Raw genomic sequence first — 19,914 nt, forward strand, 5'->3', positions numbered from 1 at the left:
GAGTGCTTGGCTATTTCTTATGAGTGTGTGACTGTTTCCTGTAAGTGCGAGACTGTTTCATAAGTACAAGATCCACTGATGCTGTATTAGTGGTGATTATAACGAGTGTATTATATTTATCATCATCATCTCGTGTTGTTAGAGGTGTAGACTGTAACACTGTGTTCTTTTCTTACAGGTACAGGCTGGTGTTCCTGACCCTCATGCTGCACGGGATGGGAACACTCATGCCCTGGAACATGTTTATCACCGCAAAGAATGTAAGTAGAGCTTATTCTTCTGCCTCTGGTATTATAGTATTTATTTTTACGTTTAAGACACAGTGTGGTATTGTTTTTATTGCCTTTATACAGTACACATGCGATTATGGACCACACACACTACTACTACTAATACTACTAATACTACTACTACGACTACTTTTTTTAAATGGCCTCCAGCCTCCCCCAATAGCCATACCTTCGCCCCCATTTTATTACCTTAATATTAAATATCCTAATACATAAGTAGCTACCCTACCTGTGTTGAGTTAGTTGAGCCGCAGATCTATGCGGCATTCAGTGACTGTTGCCTCATAGTCAATATCTGCAGCTGTTGTCGGCTTTGGAGCCGATGCTCTCGTTCCCCTGAGGCAGAGCAAAGCCGACCTAAGGAGAGAGAAGGACAGTCGACATCTCATCCAGGCTGTAACATAACTTCTGGGCTGCTGCTTTTGTTTGGATATCACCTCCGCGAATCTGGCGTAGAAGCATCTTGCACTTGGTCCCATCCCACCAGAGGTTGTGAACACTAGAGGAGTGAAGCTGCCTTGATCAACGTTCTGAATTCTCTCCCCATATGCCCTTATCTTGTCGTTCTCATTCCTCCTGTGTGCAGCATCGAGAGCTAAGTTCTAAGTTACGGTGACTTGCGGCCATGGGATAAAAAAAAGAAGGCTCCCTGTCCCCGCGTCCAGAATCCTCGAGCACTGACATCAACACGGGCTTCGTTGGAAGTGTTTGAAGTCCTATTTTGGAAAATCTCACTGTCCCACCATTTTTTTATGTCCTCCACTTTTCCTGCTCCTGTAAGGTCATTAGCGTACGCCACTTGCTTGACCTCAGTTGTTTCAAATTTTATTGTGTGTTGAAGCATGGATAGGCCTATTGCGTACATTGCCATTGCAAGAGGGTCCCCCTGCGTTGTTCCTTCGGTTGACTGTATGATGGTATCACCTCTTAGAGCCTTGGTGTTTACTATATAAAGGTCTGATGGATTCCTATAGGAGTTTTCAACATACATTGCAAAGCTTGGACACTTGATCTTGATGTTGTGCAGTGCGGCCTTGTGGTTAAGTATGTTGAATGCGTTTGAAGCGTCCACCAGGAGAACGGCCTCACAATCGCGCTGCTCAAATATCGTTCTCATGGCGTGAATGGCAGCTTCCCTTCCAGCTTGTTGGCCAGCACAAACTTGCAGGTTCCCTGCTGCTGCCCTGACATCATCCTTTACCACCTCCATTATGCATTTTCCGATGATCCGCCTCATCACTTACCCCACACCTATTGGCCTACATCCTGGATTCTTATGCAGGGGAATGAGCCAGCGGGCCATCAGAGCATGGAGGTGTTGGCAGCACGAGGATGCCAGCTTTCTTGCAAGGACGGCAATGGAAGTGTAGAGATCACTTGCTACAGGGCAAACTTGTTTGTGCTGAGGATGACTACTACTACTACTACTATTTTGCTGTCACTCGGAAACGAGTATGACGATCATCCAGCTATGATACAATGATATTAGTCATTAAGGATGTCACCTTCGTTGGTGAGCTCTGAGATGACTCGAGAGGCCAATGCGAGACCGGTAGGGTCGTCCACAGATGTTGAACATGTGGGGGCTACATCTAGTGCAGGAGGGACGGTGGCAGCATCTTTCCAGGGCTGGCACTTGTCTGCCTCTGTATGCAGTCGGGCTAATTCGAAAGTATTGACACCTCGTGTGGTGCTCCTCCAAGCGTTATGATGTGGAGTAATCGTCTCCCGGGTGAGGGAGTCGATTTGGTACTTTTTCAGGTTTGTCTTAAGACTATCCTTATACGTGTTCCGTTGCCCGCCAGCATTACGTGTACCATTCGTTAGGTGACTGTAAAGTAGCTGCTTTGGCAGTCTACTGTCGTCCATGCGGGTAACATGGCCAGTCCAGCGTAGTTGTTCATGGATAATGGCAGCCTCGATGCTTCTACAGTGGGTGTCAGTGAGAATACTGGCATTTGTTCTCTTGTCTTCCCAGGGAACTCGGAGGATGGAACGTAGACTATATTGGTGAAAGTTTTCAAGTGCCTTGAGGTGCTTCCTGCATGTGACCCATGTCTCGCTGCCATACAGCAGGGTGGGGAGGACCACTTCTCGATACACGTGCAACTTAGTAGATAATTTTAGCTCCTCAGCTCCCTACAGCTAAAGACACGGTGCGGAGTCTGCCAAAGGCTTGAAATACACATCTGATCCGATGTTGAATCTCTTCATCGATGTCTGCAGTGGTGGACAGATGGGAGCTAAGGTACTGGAAATAGGTACCATAAAGCTGGATGGGTGGTGGAGGTATGGTTGAACCAGGGGCAGGTTGCAAGAGAATCTCAGTCTTACGTACATTCACCTCAAGGCTAAAGTGTGCATACGCAAATCTGCGTAGGTGCTCAGGATCTCCTGTAGGTCGCCTTCAGTGTGAGCGACAAGTGTGAAGTCGTCGGCAGACTGAAGCTTGTGGTGGAAGCGGCCGACACCTTTGTTCCTGCCTGGAGTCGTCCACCCCTCCAGCGAAATTGGCACTGGCACGAGAAAGGAAGGCAATCAAGAAAATGGAAGAGAGAGTTGGTGCCAGTACACATCCTTACTTTACCCCCATTTGGGTGGGGAAAAACTCAACTGGGTACCATTGTGCAGGACACTCCCGTCCATGCCATCGTGGAGTTGCCTCACAATGGCGATGAATTTTGGTGGGCAGCCAAAATGGCTGAGGGACCGCCAGAGGGCTTCCCTGTTGACCGAGTCGAAGGCCTTAGTAAGGTCAATGAAGGCCATGAGGTTGTCTGCATACTGTTCTCTGCACTTTTCCTGTATCTGGCGGGCAGCAAAGATCATGTCAGATGTGCTACGTGATGCACTAAAGCCACATTGAGATTCGGGGAGGAAGTTTTCCGCCTCAGGAAGAAGTCTGTTTAGGAGGACTCGGCCGATAACCTTGCCAGCTACGGACCGCATTCTGACCGGTCTCCCTTGTTCTTATAAATATTGACAATGGAAGCGTCTTTAAGAGCTTAGGGGATTTCCTCCCTTTCCCATATATTCTCCAGGAGAGAGTGGAGACGGCTGGTAAGCAGAGGTCCTCCCGCTTTATACACCTCGGGTGGGATCCCATCAGGCCCTGAGGCTTTGTTATTTTTCAACTGTTTGATGGCAGTAACTACCTCATCCAGGGATGGGGGATAGCTGAGGGCTAGCCAGTGGCGGTAGCTGATTAAGAGTCTGTGTATATTAGGGTTTAGACACACACACACACACACACACACAAACACATAAACACACAAACACACTTCATTAGGTCTCTAGTTTTCATAAATTTTTTTTGTTTATACAGTGAACATGGTAAGTCATTTGTTCTTTAAGTATTTGTTATGTTCAACACACGTTCTAGAACATTGGTGAGAGGTGAGGGAGTGTTCAGTTGATCCCAGGGTGTCTAAAGTTCAGTTGACACCCCCAGGGTGTCTAAAGTTCAGTTGACACCCCCAGGGTGTCTAAAGTTCAGTTGATACGCCAGGGTGTCTAAAGTTCAGTTGATACGCCAGGGTGTCTAAAGTTCAGTTGATACGCCAGGGTGTCTAAAGTTCAGTTGATACGCCAGGGTGTCTAAAGTTCAGTTGATACGCCAGGGTGTCTAAAGTTCAGTTGATACGCCATTTTGTCTAAAAGTTCAGTTGATGCGCCAGGGTGTCTAAAGTTCACTTGATCCTTGGGGAGCCTGAAGTTTGGTTGATACCCCAGGTGCCTAAAGTTCAGTTAGGTTAGGTTAGGTTAGGTTAGGATAGGTTAGGATGGGATAAGTAAGGTTTGATCAAGTGACGATGTGCCTCTTCGAGGGAGATACCAATGTATGTATACATATTAAGTCAAGTTAAAAAAAAATAGTCAGTCACAATACGGAATAATGACGATTAATTAATATAATAATGACAAATAATAGTAATTATAAGGAAGTATTATTACTAAGTATCTTTGAAATAAACTTTCCATAAGTGGCATCAAAGAGTGTGTAACCTGTTCGGGGGAGAGTGCAGTACTAACCCTTAAGCTAACAGGGAGACGTCATTTATAACACGTATAGAACACTGCTATTGTAAATGGTCATATACTGTACACTGTTAAGACAACACGACAGATAAGACAGATATTCTTGATGTTTATGAGAGTAAATAAATGTACCAGTAATATAAGTCGGGAATTGTGGTTGACTTTGTTTTTTCTGATGAGTTCTTGAAAAAACAATATAGGTCCACCGAGCGTAACCTCACGATACTTTACTGGAAAACATTCTAAAATAACTTAAATAATATGGGTTAGGATTGGCTTGTCATCTTAAATTAATGACTTGTTTACAAGCAGACAGCCACCATTGTCTAGCCTACACTACATGAGACAGTTCCTATCTCATAAATTTTAATTGATGGGCGAGTGTAATTACTGACCTTGTTACGCCCTTAAATACCTTAATTGTTGAAATACAGTAATAACACAATATACATAGCCTACAACTGATGACAATATTCTTGATAGGAAAATGCACCAAATGGTTCTTTGTCAATCTTGTATGATATATTAAGATTACAGAAAAAAAAATACAATAATATTAAAGATTAGAGACAATGAAATATATTAAAACTGACAATAATAATTATTATGTCTTTGAATCATTAATTATCAAATGAAAAAGAATATGACCGTAAAATAATGACGATGAACGTGGCGGGGAGTATCTAGGACTGAAAACAAGGAAATAACCCAAAAAAATGAACTACGCTTCAATTTTGTATAGATAGTATTTTGAGTGACCATATAACTATGATAAACTATTACGAGCAACTAAGACGCCATGGTGTGATACAATAATCATTAACTGGTGCATTTAGAAATAGTTCAATATATTGTGGCAGGGTAGAGGAAAACGCTAATTGTTACAGAAATTTCGAGAAATGTACGTTTATTGGTCTTAAGTTTATTGTAATGGCGTTATGGGCGGTGCAAAACAAATAACGCTTGTAACGTAACCATAAAATTCACACCTGTAACCTCTGCATCACACCATAGCCTAACCATAAAATTCACGCCTGTATTACCAAATGGCTGTGAAACTGTAATGGTCATCTGGTTAATTGAGATTCATTACGCTTTTCCCAAATTAGTGGCAGGAATAGGCGTGATTGGTGAGGGTTGGTGATTATTTTTAAAGCATCGTAATTCATTTTTTATTGCCTCATGTTACGGTACAACCATTGATCATAAATATGGCTCATATTTAGGAGTTTTAGCTGTTGTGAATTCAATCAACAGTCAGTAATGAAATTGTACTGTATTAAATGGTGGAAAAGTTAAAATTAACTTAAAGTCACCTTACCTTACTTAACCTTACCTTACCTTACCTTACTTAACCTAAACTACCCTTACCTTACTTAACCTAAAGTTAACCTAACCTAAACGTAACTTACCAAACCTAACCTTAAACTAACCTCACTTAAGCTAACTATACCATTAGGAATCTTAGTGGGACTCATTTGTCTTGGATAGGTTAGGGTTAGATTAGGTTAAGGTTAGATAAGATTAAATTAAGGTTATTTAGATTAAGGTTAGTTATTTTTTTTTTTTTTACGGGGATTAGCCCACCCAGGCACAGGTCACTGACCCACATCAGGGCCTGGGGGGCGAAAATGTAATTATTATAATAATAATAATAATAATAATAATAATAATAATAATAATAATAATAATAATAATATAGAAATACAAAAATGAAAAAAAAAGGTCAAAAGTGAGAAACAATATATGTATGTTGTGTTGTCAATAGTAAGAGAAACAATTGAGACCCTGCAATTATGTGTAAATGAGGCAGAAAGTCAGATCAGCAACCTGGGACTTGGTCACAATTTTCGTGATGCCATATGGCAGCAGGGTCTACCATTAGACAATACATTATGCTTCCAATAATGGTTAGATTAAGGTTACGTTAGATTAGGTTAAAGTTACGTTAGGTTAAGGTTAAGGTTAGGTTAGGTTAGGTTAGGGCTATGTAGGACTTGACCTCTCACCTTTTTGGTCTCGGTGATAAAAGATATTACAGACCAGTTATACTGGTCATGTTTCCCAAGCATAGACCTCAGTGTTTGGACAGAGGACAGGAACTACCATAGTGCTGAAATATTCCATTGTCAATGTTTATGTTATTTTCAGAGTATTTGTAATTAAAAACTATATTTAATAAGACTTATTCATAATGCTAAACTAAAGGATAAAAGTTGATTCATATGACAAACTTTATACAATGTAACGTCCATATAACGGACTTAACTTTCCATGCAATCCGTTAAATAGGGGTTTCATATCTAATGGACTCTCGATATAAAAGACTTTCATCTCTATATAGTTTGTTAAATGGATGTTTCACATTTAATTGACCCTCAATATAACGAAAGTTCCTCTATGTAGTCCGTTAAATAGAGGGTTCACTGTTTAGCATTTGTATCCTTATATAATATCATCTTTTTCAGTATTTTGTGGATTACAAGCTCAAAGGTGATGACGGTGAAGTATCCTTATATGCAACAAATTTCCTCTCCTACATAGGCTATGCGGCCAATATACCTAATGTTATGTTCAGCTGGCTCAACCTCTTCATCCAGTTGGGGTAAGTAACCTGTCTGGTGATGTGAACTAATACATCCCAGTAATCCATTTGATCAAGCCAACTCACCCAACACATCTCCTGACGTTTTGGAAGGATATGTGTGAAAGATGTAGTAAAGTTTGTTTTATCTCGGAGTCTCAGTTGATTAATGTTATTTGTATGTAGTTTTTGTTAATTATTTCAAAACAACAACAACCTCTGAACCAAAGATGTGTACACGGCGCCACAAACACAAAATGAAATTTGTTGAAATGAATATTGGTTTCCATGGCAAAAGGGATTATGTTCCCAGCCACAGCTAAATTCCCCCCTTTAATGATGATATGTACTGTATTATGTTTTCGTGTATACACTAATAACCATTTAATAGTTAAATATTGTATTATACTCACCTTTCTTGAATGAACATAAGTGAGTACTCTACCTGTACTTACTAATCAATCATTGTTCTATGCATTAGGAGGTGATTGACTGTGTATAGTGAATCACTGCACGTTGTTTATCAATGGCATCAAACAACTACCATAGTGTAATACGTGCCTCATACAGTATAATACAATTACAATCTTGCTCTGACTCCCTGATCCATTGGGTGAATTAAGGAAGCGATACTGGGCAACATACACATGACGAATATTAATGTGCAGGTCATTTAGGCGCATTGGGTTATGCAGGGCAGTGTGGAGGAAAAGTAAGGATTTCCAAATAAGGTTATAGTAAGGGCAGCCGTGCTCCACCACACACAGCTCAGGAGCCAGGCTTAAAAATGTTGTGCTGTTATTCAGGCTATTTTATTGGCTGACCAGAGAACATGGTGCATTACATTTAGGGAAGATGAAAAGTGCAATGTCCAGCTGTATGTGTCAACTTAAACTTTACAAAAAATTGTGGTGAAAAATAAAGTGTGTAGCCTACCGGTATGTGCAGCTCGAGCTCTTGTGGAGGCGGTGTATGTAAAGGCAGCCTTTGCATTATTTATGATGATGTGTTTGTGATCATATTCTGAAAACACCGGAAATAGGCAGCCTGTAAACTCCTGTCCTTATGTTATGTTAACTTTGAACAACAGTAAGTTTGTTCCTCTGTACAATACGCTATACCTAATCAATGTTAAGTACCTGGGGTGTGTGTGGGAACCTCTCTACAGTATCTACTGTATAGTACATGATAAATTTTAGATGTGTGGGATTGATGACTATTGGCTGAACACTCATCCTTCTTTACAGTGGCAACCTGACCACCCGCATAGTATGGAGCATCCTCATTGAAGTGGTGGTGTTTGTTTTCACTGTGATCCTGGCTATGGTCGACTCTTCTGATTGGCCCGGCATCTTTTTCTGGATAACTATGGTCTCAATTGTTATCATTAATAGTAAGTTTTATAAACACTTAGTTACCAAGCTGTTAGGTTGTTATCATATAGTTTTGTTGTGTAGAAAAAATATTTTTGTAGTAGGTTTATTAGATGTGTTATTGTAGAAAAATACTGTAGTTATCGAATATTGGTATGAACAATTATTATATAACCACAGGAAACGAGAAAACACGAAGTGGTTATTAGCATATACTGTATACTGTGCATGGATCACGCGCACCTCCAGTGATTTATTTGCATATGATGATGAGATAATTTTTTAACTTTGAAGTTTGGGAATTAATGCAAGAATCTCTCATTTCATCATATGTGTACTTATACTGTATATAAACATGTGCACACATATAAGAATGATATAACTTTTATTGTGTTTCGTGTTGGTGTATAAGTACCCACTCTCCCTCCTTTGTTGTTATTATGGTCTCTGGTGGATTATCTTGTTGATCAAGGATAGTCTCCTCTTTCCTGTCCAGATTATAACTCTTATTGAATATCTTGTCACTATAAGGAGGTAAGTGGGTGTTGTTAGTGAATAAAGTGGGTTAAGATTGGTTTTACAAACGTTCGCATTTCCGAGAGAAGTTGCCTTTTTTATTCACTTGCTTTCTGTTAAGCTCCTAACTAACGTTCAACCTTCTGGGATAGTCACTGTTTTCAATTGGATAGTCATTATTTTGGAGGTAATGTCGAAAGTTGAATTATTTTTTGCCGTAAATACTCCTCCGAAAAAATTGCAAAGTCGCCGTGTCGTCTGTGTGTTGACCGACCCAGTCACACACTCGGAGCCGCACTCAAACGTCTACAACAAACGTAAAATTACACCATTACGCTTCAACAAAGTCGCTCTCATTGGTATCATATAATAAAATAAGTACTGAAACTAATAATGGTATTATTTTACTTTAGAACATAGTGCACCCGAAAGTGATAAACAACTGAAACATTTAGATCTCCCAATTCTGAGCATTTTGAACCCCATATATACCAGGCGGAAATGGAAAAGAACGACACAATTGAATTTAATTCATTAATGTACTTTTTAGTCTTCGTCTGTGAGGAGATGTTATTAGCGTGAACCCGAGTTAATTATGGATCAGGCATGCGCATTATTGACCGACGTCATCCAGTCGTGACTAATGATGTATCTATATCATCTCGCATTTTTTTCCAATCACATTTGAATTTTTAAAAGAAAGTAGCCTGGGTACGGATTTGAAATTCAATGACCAGTCTGACAATGGCCGTGGTCAAGGTTGGTTGTCAATTGTGCTCCTAACGATTATTTTAACTTTATTGCCGAGTTTTACGAGAGAGACGCTCAGTCTATCCAATTCTTACCTATCCCTGGTCCTTCCACTTTCGGACATGGTGCGCCTCAAAGTTTAAAATTAGTGAAACATTTAGGTTAGGTTAGTTTAAGCTAGGCCTAACAGGGTCCGGGGGCGTCTAGGGGTTAGGTTAGGTTTTGTGACCCGTTTTAGTTTTTTCCTGCCCAAAAACCCCAATTTCGCAGGCTCTCCCCCATTATTGTTGGGGGGAGGGGGGTCAATTTCTGCCAAAAATGAAGGTCAGATTTGTTTAAAACACACAAAAATACACTGGAAAAACATAATGGTCAACCCCTAGAGACTCGTGTCCTAAAATAAAAATTTACCCTAATAATTACCGTGGATATTGCTGGTGTTGTTAATGAAGGGAAAAAGTGCATGTTGCTGGTGTTGTTAGTGAAGTAAGGGTATTATTGCAGTTTCAACCAACATGGCTCTTGTGTCGAGTAATGTGTTTTTCCGATGGGTTAGACAATTTTAGGTAACTTCTATGACGTTTCTCTTGCAAATGATACCTGGGGATCTGGGGAAGTTGGCCCCCCCCCCCTGGTTAAGAGTTTAGGTTAGGTATTTTTAGTTCATTTGTGAGGGAAACGTCCAAGAAGAAAATGTCTTAAAATTGTCTAAACCATCGGAAAAACACATTACACAACACGAGAGCCATGTTGGTTGAAAAAATGCAAATTTACTGAAGGAAGGAAGTGAATGTTGCGGGTGTTGTAAGTGAAGAAAAAACATGTATGTTGTTTTCATTGAGATTATCTTATGTTTTGGTCTCCAACAGAACAGAATAATCAAGATCCTGTGTTTTCATAATAAAGTACTGTACTGTTGTTGCATTTATTTTGGGATCGGTGATATGGATGGCATTATAGCTCAAAACATGTACTTCTGTATATATGAATAATTTATAATGGTGGTAGCAGTAATTAAGGTATAGTATACTCCATAATTAATCTATTATTTTTTTTCCAGTTGCTAATGGCATTTACCAGAACACAGTGTATGGCGTGGCAGCTCGACTTCCCTTCGCCTACACGGGAGCTGTGGTCTTGGGTTCAGTAAGTTATGATAATATTGTTAAATAAGATAATAGTGGAGCAGACGGCTAACACCAGAAGGAGTTTTTCAATTACTTTTGTTTTTCCTACATATTCTTTGGATGATAATATGAAATGAAAATGATACAACAACTTTTTAATTCATTTATAAGTATGATTATTAATTTTTTTTAGTTTTCCTCATATGATCATAAATAACCTATAGTGAACAGGGTATGAAAGATGAAGGAAATTGCAGGGTAAAGCACTGTGAAAAACTGATTATATGACAAAATGATATCTTAGTGCTTTGTACGTGAAATGATTAATTATTTACTGCAAACATTCTGCTATAAAATCTGCTGTGTTAGTGCGTGTTGTGACCGTTGTTGTCCGCTCTTTGTTAGTTTCAGTGAACAACCGAGCCGCTCAGTCCGAGTGTATTCTCGCGTCCACAAAAAATTAAAACACCATGCCACTTCAAAAAAGTTTCTCTCATTGGTTCCCATACATCAAAGTACAGTAAACCCTCGATAACTTGGCACATATGGGGCTCTAGCTTTGCCGAGTTATCCCAAATTCCAACTTATCGAGGCACTTCCCCTCCTACATAAATACAACAATAAAAAATTATCGATCCATATACAGTATGTGTACATGTAATTACTAAATGTAAAAAAGTAACACTTACTAGCACTGCAGGTGAAGAATGAAGCATCATAGTACGTAGGTGACACAGAGACATGGTAGGTGACAGAGGTATGGTAGGTGACACAGAGGTATGGTAGGTGACACAGAGGCGTGGTAGGTGACACAGGCATGGTAGGTGATGCAGGTGGCCAAATATGCCAAGATTTCCCCAGATAATTTTATATACTTCGGCATTTCCCGAATTATACTAATACATTCCGAGATCATATCCATGCCAAGTTATATGAAATTTTGAGTTATCAAATGCCGAGCTATCAAGGGTTTACATGTACTGTAAGTTCTTTCTGTTTATTTGCTCCCGGCTAGGAAGTTAGGTAAGGTTAAGTAGGTTTCTTTGGGTAGGTCAGGTTCTGTGTATTGTCATGTAATTTTTATTATTTACTATCCCAAAAAAATTTTGGAAAAAATGAACAAAATTGAACAACTCCATCTGGTGTTGGCTCCACCTTTACCTTTCACTGTACTGTACTGTACTATAAATTCCAGTACAGTACAGGGTAAAGTATGGCTAATATATATTCTACCTTAATCATATGCTGGTGTTTAAGGAATAAATACCCAGTTTATGTGTAAACAATAATTACTGTACCAGATTAGGTTAGGGTTTATTTATTATTATTATTATTTTTTTTTTTAATTCCACTTTTTCCCTGTGCTTCTAAGCCCTGCCCACCTTTGTTTGGGTCAAAATTGACAGGGTAGGAAAGGTCATAACTCAATTATTATGTATTTCCCCAAACTCAATATCACCATTGTATTCAGTATGAAAATCTGCATTAATAATTACTGTATTGCTTTTTATACCTAAATCATTTGGTGGTGTATCCAGAATTATAATCTATTGTACACCCACTACAAAATTATTTGGCACCCGTGTCATATTGTATCAAGCCGTAAGGGTGTCGAATAATTTTTTAGTGGGTGTACAGTCAGACTGTACATTACTTTTACCCCTGTTGGTGATAGATTTCAAAATGAGCACTACTTCTCCTGTTGTCTCATGGGGTTGGTAAGTATCATTTTCCTTATCCCTTTTCTTTTTTTAAATATTTGAATCATTTTAAAACACAAGTTCAACTTCAAAGAGGACAAATTACACTTTTAAAAGTTAGCAAAATATTGTTATTTTTTTCAAAAGCTAGCAGTAATGCAGAAGATTGGAATGCATGACATCCATCATGACCATCAATGGTGGTGTATTATACCCCTGGGAACAACTTAGACTCCTTGCTGGACGGGCCTCTACTGAATATTGTCTTTCTATCCAAGAAAGGATTAAAGATTTATCACAAATAGATTAATTTTTGTTTATTTGATTTTTCATAGTCTTGAAAACCTGCCTGACGACTCAAGCTGCACAATACTGAATTGTCATCAGCTCCTGAAATGTCATTTTAACTATTTTCATGTCATATCACTACAGTATATTATTCACACCAATATTTAATGCTATTTATTTAAGCATTCACCAATAATTTTATATTTGTTGTTTACTAATGTGAACAACAGTCAAAATGAGAAAACATTAACAATGCTGATATAATAATAAACACACATCTGAAATAACGAGTTCCTCAAGTTAATAATTTATTAAGTCCACAATGTTCTTGTGATATGCTATTTCATGTTTACACTCAGTTTTAAGATTGCATAGAAAAGGGTATTGCATTATGGCAGATGACAGTAATACAGTACTGTACTTTATTGTAACGTGTAGCTCCACATATTCCCATATTATAAAGAAAGCAGGGCTACCAGCGTGAAGCAAGATGTGAGAGCTTAGAAAGGAATTTTTCACTAGTTTGACATATTGTTTGACACTGAAGGGGTACAAGTAATTTATGGTCTGACTACATAAACCTAAGGAAGAAAGTGTATGTGTTGTTATACAGTACTCTACAGTATATAGATTTAGAATACTGTATGTAACTTAAAAAAGTATGCATACATGCATGCAGTGTGTATGGGAGAGAGAGAGACATGTAACTAACTAAATCTTGCCATATATTTCAGAATATCAGTGGCACGTTTATCGCTTTGATCAACATCATTGCCATAGCTCTGGCACCCAACATCAGAACATCAGCCATCTATTACTTCATCACAGCTCTGTTTGTGCTGCTGGCATGCTTCGACACCTACTTCGCTCTTCCCCTCAACGTAAGTCTCTGATCATCAGGTTTTGTTCAGCACATTGGTGTTTGGACTAAAGGTTACACAGTACTGTATAACTGTGTTGATTGTAGTGTCTATGATCAATAGGTCTTCCTTACCTTATGGTGGACTGAGAGGTACAGGTACTGTAGAACAAGAATAGTGTGACCTGACAGTGTAGTGTGACCTGACAGTATAGTGTGACCTGACAGTGTAGTGTGACCTGACAGTATAGTGTGACCTGACAGTGTGGTGCGACCTGACAGTGTGGTGCGACCTGACAGTGTGGTGCGACCTGACAGTGTAATGTGACCTGACAGTGTGGTGTTTCCTGACAGTGTGATGTGATCTGACAGTGTAATGTGACCCGACAGTGTGGTGTTTCCTGACAGTGTGGTGTGACCTGACAGTATAGTGTGATCCTGACAGTGTGGTGTGACCTGACAGTATAGTGTGACCTGACAGTGTGGTGCGACCTGACAGTATAGTGTGACCTGACTGTGGTGCGACCGGACAGTGTGGTGTGACCTGTGTGACCTGACACTATATTGTGACCTGACCGTATAGTGTGACCTGACAATGTGGTGCAACCTGACAGTATAATGTGACTTGACAGTGTGGTGTGACCTGACAGTATAGTGTGACCTGACAGTATACAGTAGCATGCCTTATATTCAGGATACAGTATTAGTTTTGTGGGCTTGTTGCCAGGAACAGGATAAGATGGGTATAATCTTCCCATATGATTTGGATACTTAGTTACCTAATTCACTTAACAGCCACCGCAATAATGCTCCCTTTTTCTGCACAGCGCTTCTTCAGATACCATGAGGCCCTGTACGACCGAGCCCAGAAAGCAGCCAAGAGAGATCCAAGCAAACCCAGAGTGCCATATTGGTACATCTTCAAAAAAGCTTTGCCTCAACTTTTTAATGTTTTCATGGTCTTCTTTGTGACGCTGGCTGTCTTCCCACCTGTTCTGGCAGGTATGGTATAGGAAGTTCAAAAGTACATTGGGAGATCTTTATATCAAGAAATGTAAGAATTAAGATATAAGAACAAAAGAATGGAGGAAACTGCAGCGAACCTATTGACCCATACTGGGCAGTCCCGTTTACACCCAATATATATGTCCAACCCATATTTGAAGCTACCCAGCATGTTAGAGTTAATGGTGATGTTTGGTAACTTGTTCCACTCATCCACTACAGTAAGATCTTGTATTTCACGAGTAATATAGACTGGAAAAATTACGCCAAATTCAAATTCGCCAAATGCAAATACATAAACTAATGGGAAAAATAACAATATAGACTGGCCACTCTACATCAACCTTTGATTTTCCCATTTATAACCTCCAAATGATACAAATTCTGCCTTTATTGACTTGATTGTGCTTTCCGGAAACTAGTTTTTAGGCCTCAAGTAATTTATCACACGCTGCTTATCCTGCATCGAGTACTTGGCAAACTTAACTCCCTTATGAGGGACGCTTCTCCTTTTCCTTATTTGGCCGCTTAGGTGGGTTTGTCCCACCCTCACCAGCACCAGTAGAACCCCCAGTAGAGGTAGAGGCCATTATCTTGACTCGACAGGTGGTAGTATTACCCAAAAAAGCACACAATAACAGCCTGGGCAGTCGCTAGGATGGCGCGGGCTAAAACGCGATAGTTGCGTTATTGAAAACCTCTTTTACGTTCACCACCTGTAATTCGATCACCAGAACGCTTCTTGGAAACATTCTTCTCACCTTGTCTTTCCATATTCATCGCTAACACAACAAAATTGGAGAAAATAGCGAAAATTACGGAGTAATTTACAGAAACCGTGCGATTCAACTGATCACGTGATGTAAACAGAGAGCGCTGGTGTAAGCCATTATTAGTCCTCACTGCGAAACATTCTTTTTACTTATTCTTTTCATACAGTATTTATGGGTAACAGCTAAATTTGGAAAAAACAACAACTAAATTTACATAGTACCTCTCAAAAAACACTTCACAAACAAAAGGCACGAATCAATTGAACATGTGATGTCAAACGTGAACTGTAAACATTGCAAAATCCCGCGCCACGCTTAAAATGTTGAGGATGGAATCAAAACATTGAGAATGGAATCGCGCTATAGCCAATATTTGTATGCAAAAGTTTGCGTTTTGCAAACAGCGTTCCCCTATTCATCAATCGCGTTGCAACCAATTCGTGTTGACAAAACACGCGTTGTAGCAGAAATGACTGTAACTGGTATGAGGGTTGTGACGTCATTCTAGACAGTGGCCAGCATTCAGCTGGCTGGATCTCGCGAAATTCACGATATTTTACGCCAAATATAAGACTTGGTTACATTAGGTAGTGCTCATGAAATTCAAAAACGTGAAGTGAAATTGCGTGAAATATGAGATCTTACTGTATTCCATTTCCAAACCAGTGTTTATCTAGCTTGTGCCTAAACATAAATTTTTCCAATTTAAAACCATTGCTATTCGAGTTTGCTCCTGGTTGGATAGTTTAAGTACCTTAGTTATAAAATTTTTCTCAGTTGTATTTCTCTGTAACAGCGTTGTTCATCTGGTATTTGGTTTCTCTGTTTACATCGCCTAGACTAAGTACCTGTACATTAAATTTCATCTGCAATTTTTCATACCATTCAGAAAATTTATTTATATCCTCCTGTAGTTTTGAGGAGTCCTTGTCAGATTTAATTACACGCTCTATTTTAGTGTCATCAGCAAATTTACTCATATTGCTGTCTATATCTATATCATTTATGTACTGTATATGATAAATAGTAATGGTCCAAGTACTGAGCCTTGGGTACTCCACTAGTGACGTTACTCCAATCAGATTTGGTGCCATTAATACTGACTCTCTGTTTCTTGTCTTGTAACCGTGTCCTAATCCAATTTAGGAAATCTCCAGTTCCATGAGCCTCCACTTTACGTATTAGTCTTTCGTCAGGGACCCTGTTGAAGGCTTTGCTAAAGCCAAGGTAAACTACATCAAAATAGTGTCCATCATCCACTGATTCGAAAACAATTGAAAAGAATGTTAATGGATTTGTCATACATGAATGCCCACTTGTGAAGCCATTTTGGGAATCATTGATCAACTTGTGCTTCTCCAGGTGATTTCAAATTGAGTGAAATGATTGCTTCCAGTAATTTGCCTACAATTGATGTTAAACTAATTGGACGGTAGTTAGAGGATAGTGATCTATCTCTCTTCTTGGAAATCAGTATTACATTCGCTATCCTCCAGTATTCTGGTACTACACCCGTTTTTAAGGACATGTTAAACAATTTTGTTTAGGCCATGCGAAGTTCTTCCTTACATTCCTTTAATACTCTGGCAAATATCTAGTCGGGACCTGGTGACTTAATAGGTTTAAGTGTCTATTTGCTTACTAACATCGTTACTAGTCACTACTACAAGTATCTTGCTTAATCTATTTTCTTCACTATCTCTATATATAGTCGGTGCCTCGGGTCGTGTTTTAGTTTGATACATTTGGACAAATCTCTTTGGGTTTGTCTTTGCCTCCCTTGCTGCCTTCAGTTTATTATACTTCTTTGCTTTTCTTATCTCGGTCTTAACCCAACTGGCCAATACTTTATAATAATCTCGGAGGTAACTTCACCACGATTGATTATCCTACCTATAGCCTTTCTTTGACCAATAATATTCTTAAAATAATTATTTATCCATTTAGGGTCATTGATATTTGATCTGAGTTTTCTGTATGGTATATTCTACCTTTGTGCATTAAGTATCTCATTATTTAAATTGCTGTGGAACTCGTCTATCTCATATATCATGGCCAGTCGCCCTCAACGGTATTTTGTAAGGTTTTCATGGTACAGCGGTGCATAACTCTCACCAATATGTCAAGGGTTTGAGCCTCGGCCTGGACACATGTGAGAAAAGTGTTATCCAGTGTGACCCTCACTACCAAACACCACAGGTTACCCGGTCCCCGGTTTCCTCCTGTACTAACACTGGATAGTGCCCAAATGGCTAGTAAGCTGATAAGTGGCGAATTTGGTAAAAAATAAAAAACAATGTCACCTGGTAAAGTGAGGTCATCCTCTGTGGGTATATTATGTGAGGTCACGTTATTTATCACCTCACATGAGTTCATGTAGTTCACCGTCAGACTTAATATGCCTTTTCAACCTATCAGAGTTTGCCCTTCTGAAATCTGGGACTTTAATTAAATTTTCCTTGCGGCTGACATTAAGTACTACTTTGAATCTCACTTCTTCGTGATTGCTGTTAGCTAGTTCACTCTCTAAATGGGAGGTCCGGAGCTAATGTGGAAGATTAACGCGCAGATAAAGCATGAATCATTACTCATGAAGTTATCTCTGTTTGACAGAACTATATCTAGTACAGGGGGTCCTTGGGATATGAACGGGTTCTGTTCCTAAGGACATTCTTAAGTCGGAAATGTAGCTAAGCTGAGACACATACTCTGTGCATACCATACTTACAGAACAATGTTTAAAATCCCACTATATTATAGCCTAAGTCCTTATATACTCTAAAATCACTTAATTTAAGAGAAAAGAAGAAATATAATTATAACATTCATGAAAGTAAAAAATAAGTCATCAGGTAAGTAAAATACTACAAGTTTAAAGATTAACCTCATTCGTATCAGCGGGCATTCGTAAGTCGGACGTTTGTAAGTCGGGGACCCCCTGTACAGTATATTATTTCCTCGGGTGGGTTCAGCTATATGTTGACTTAAGAAACAGTTCTGAACTGTTTCAAGAAAATCTTCTGATTCAGAGTTACCCGTAAGGTCAGTCCAATCTGTTAGACTAAAGTTAAGTTGCCTGCTATACAAACTAGCTATGTGTGGATGCCCTGCGTATTTCATCCTAAATAAGTTGTTCATTAACGCTATCGAGATTAGGAGGTCTATATAGTACTCCTATGATTACTTTTTCCCTACCATCAGTTAATTCTATCCAAATTGTTTCTGTATTCAGTTCAGTTTTTATTTCCTTATTGATTTCACACTTCAGATTATCCCTGACAATGCTACCCCACTTTTTTTCCTAATCTGCCTATCAGTATGAAATAATTTGTAACCTTTAATTTGGTATTTGACAGGTAACTCACAATGTCATCAAATTATACCTGTTTCAGTGCTTCCAGTTTGTTTGACCTTTTTCTCTTTCTTCCAGACACCTGCAGGACAGAAGAAAACTTTCCAGTTCCACCAAAATACTTCCAAGCCATCACCTGCTTCCTTACATTCAACTTGTTTGCAATGATTGGAAATATGCTATCAGGACTCTTCACGTGGGTAAGTCACAGAACTTTTCTTTCATTATACTAAAGTTTTAAGCTTACAGAAGCACGGTATGGAAGAATCATATACGTATTGTAGTTGATCACAGTAAAAAAAATTATGTAAAGCCCTTTGTATTTTGTTCCTAATTCTGTATGCCTTTTTAGTCAGACCACAGTGTTGTATAGTTGTGCTTATCAATTTGTAATATTTACTTCTGTATTCATGTACAGTCCCCCCCCAAAAAAGCCGTGGGATCGGTGTGATTTGAGGCTTTCCAAGCAATGTTACTCAACCTGTTTCTGAACGATCGGTGGTTCTACACCTTCGACATTTGAGCATGCATGAGTATGTATGTTATCGAACGATATCCTCTGAGGCTTCAGATCATATATTACATTACTTGGAGTAGAAGTTATAAATGGATACCAATGCTATGTCAGTCATCAACGGATTTACATCGAATGTAGCGAGGAATTATTGGGGAGACATCGCAAGATATAAGAGGTGCTATCATTGCCCTTTGCAATGAGATTATCCATTTACCTGCATATCCCAGAATATAATGGGGAAGTCGGATGCCAGTGGTCATATGAGGCGATCAGCATTAGAAGGGGGTGAAGCGACACCCCGACCAAAATGCGTTTTTTTGATGGATATCACTATTTTCACCCTTCCTATACGTGTTGGCATTGGATGTAACCCTCTAGCTAGAATAGAAATATGGTAGAAAGTTCTTCAAAAATAAGGCGTGATTTTGCCTCAGGCCTGGAGCTATGTATCTGGCTGTGCGCTCAGTCAAAAACGGTGGCAACATCCTGTTCAGAGCGAGAGGAGCGTGAACCAATGACAGCGAACCTCCCTCGGACCATACCCCCTGAGGCAGCCAATCACAATGGATTTCCCCTTGCTACGTCGCAGCTCCTCGGCCAATCCGCGCGCCCAGCTGCTGCCTCCTTGTTAGTTTTGGTGCTATGTATAGCATAAGGAGGTTCAGTGTATACTTTCTACTGCTATTTTTTATACCTTTTCGGCATAACATTGACGTTTTTCGTGTTCCACGGGTGTAAGAAG

The 19,914-nt window shown here is 39.4% G+C and overlaps 1 protein-coding gene across 1 annotated transcript in view; it reads left to right on the top strand.

Annotated features, from left to right (window-relative positions):
- The window catches only part of LOC121857221 (equilibrative nucleoside transporter 1-like), a 120,905-nt gene that overhangs the window by 79,736 nt on the left and 21,255 nt on the right, over window positions 1-19,914 (top strand). Inside the window, exons 3-9 of the mRNA XM_042353175.1 lie at window positions 179-260; window positions 6,797-6,933; window positions 8,160-8,305; window positions 10,612-10,697; window positions 13,401-13,547; window positions 14,353-14,527; window positions 18,734-18,855. Of these exons, the coding sequence (XP_042209109.1) occupies window positions 179-260; window positions 6,797-6,933; window positions 8,160-8,305; window positions 10,612-10,697; window positions 13,401-13,547; window positions 14,353-14,527; window positions 18,734-18,855 (895 nt within the window). The remainder of the gene's footprint in view (window positions 1-178; window positions 261-6,796; window positions 6,934-8,159; window positions 8,306-10,611; window positions 10,698-13,400; window positions 13,548-14,352; window positions 14,528-18,733; window positions 18,856-19,914) is intronic.

This window comes from Homarus americanus, unplaced genomic scaffold (assembly GCF_018991925.1).
Source record: "Homarus americanus isolate GMGI-L3 unplaced genomic scaffold, GMGI_Hamer_2.0 scaffold20465, whole genome shotgun sequence".
NCBI classification, from domain to species: domain Eukaryota; kingdom Metazoa; phylum Arthropoda; class Malacostraca; order Decapoda; family Nephropidae; genus Homarus; species Homarus americanus.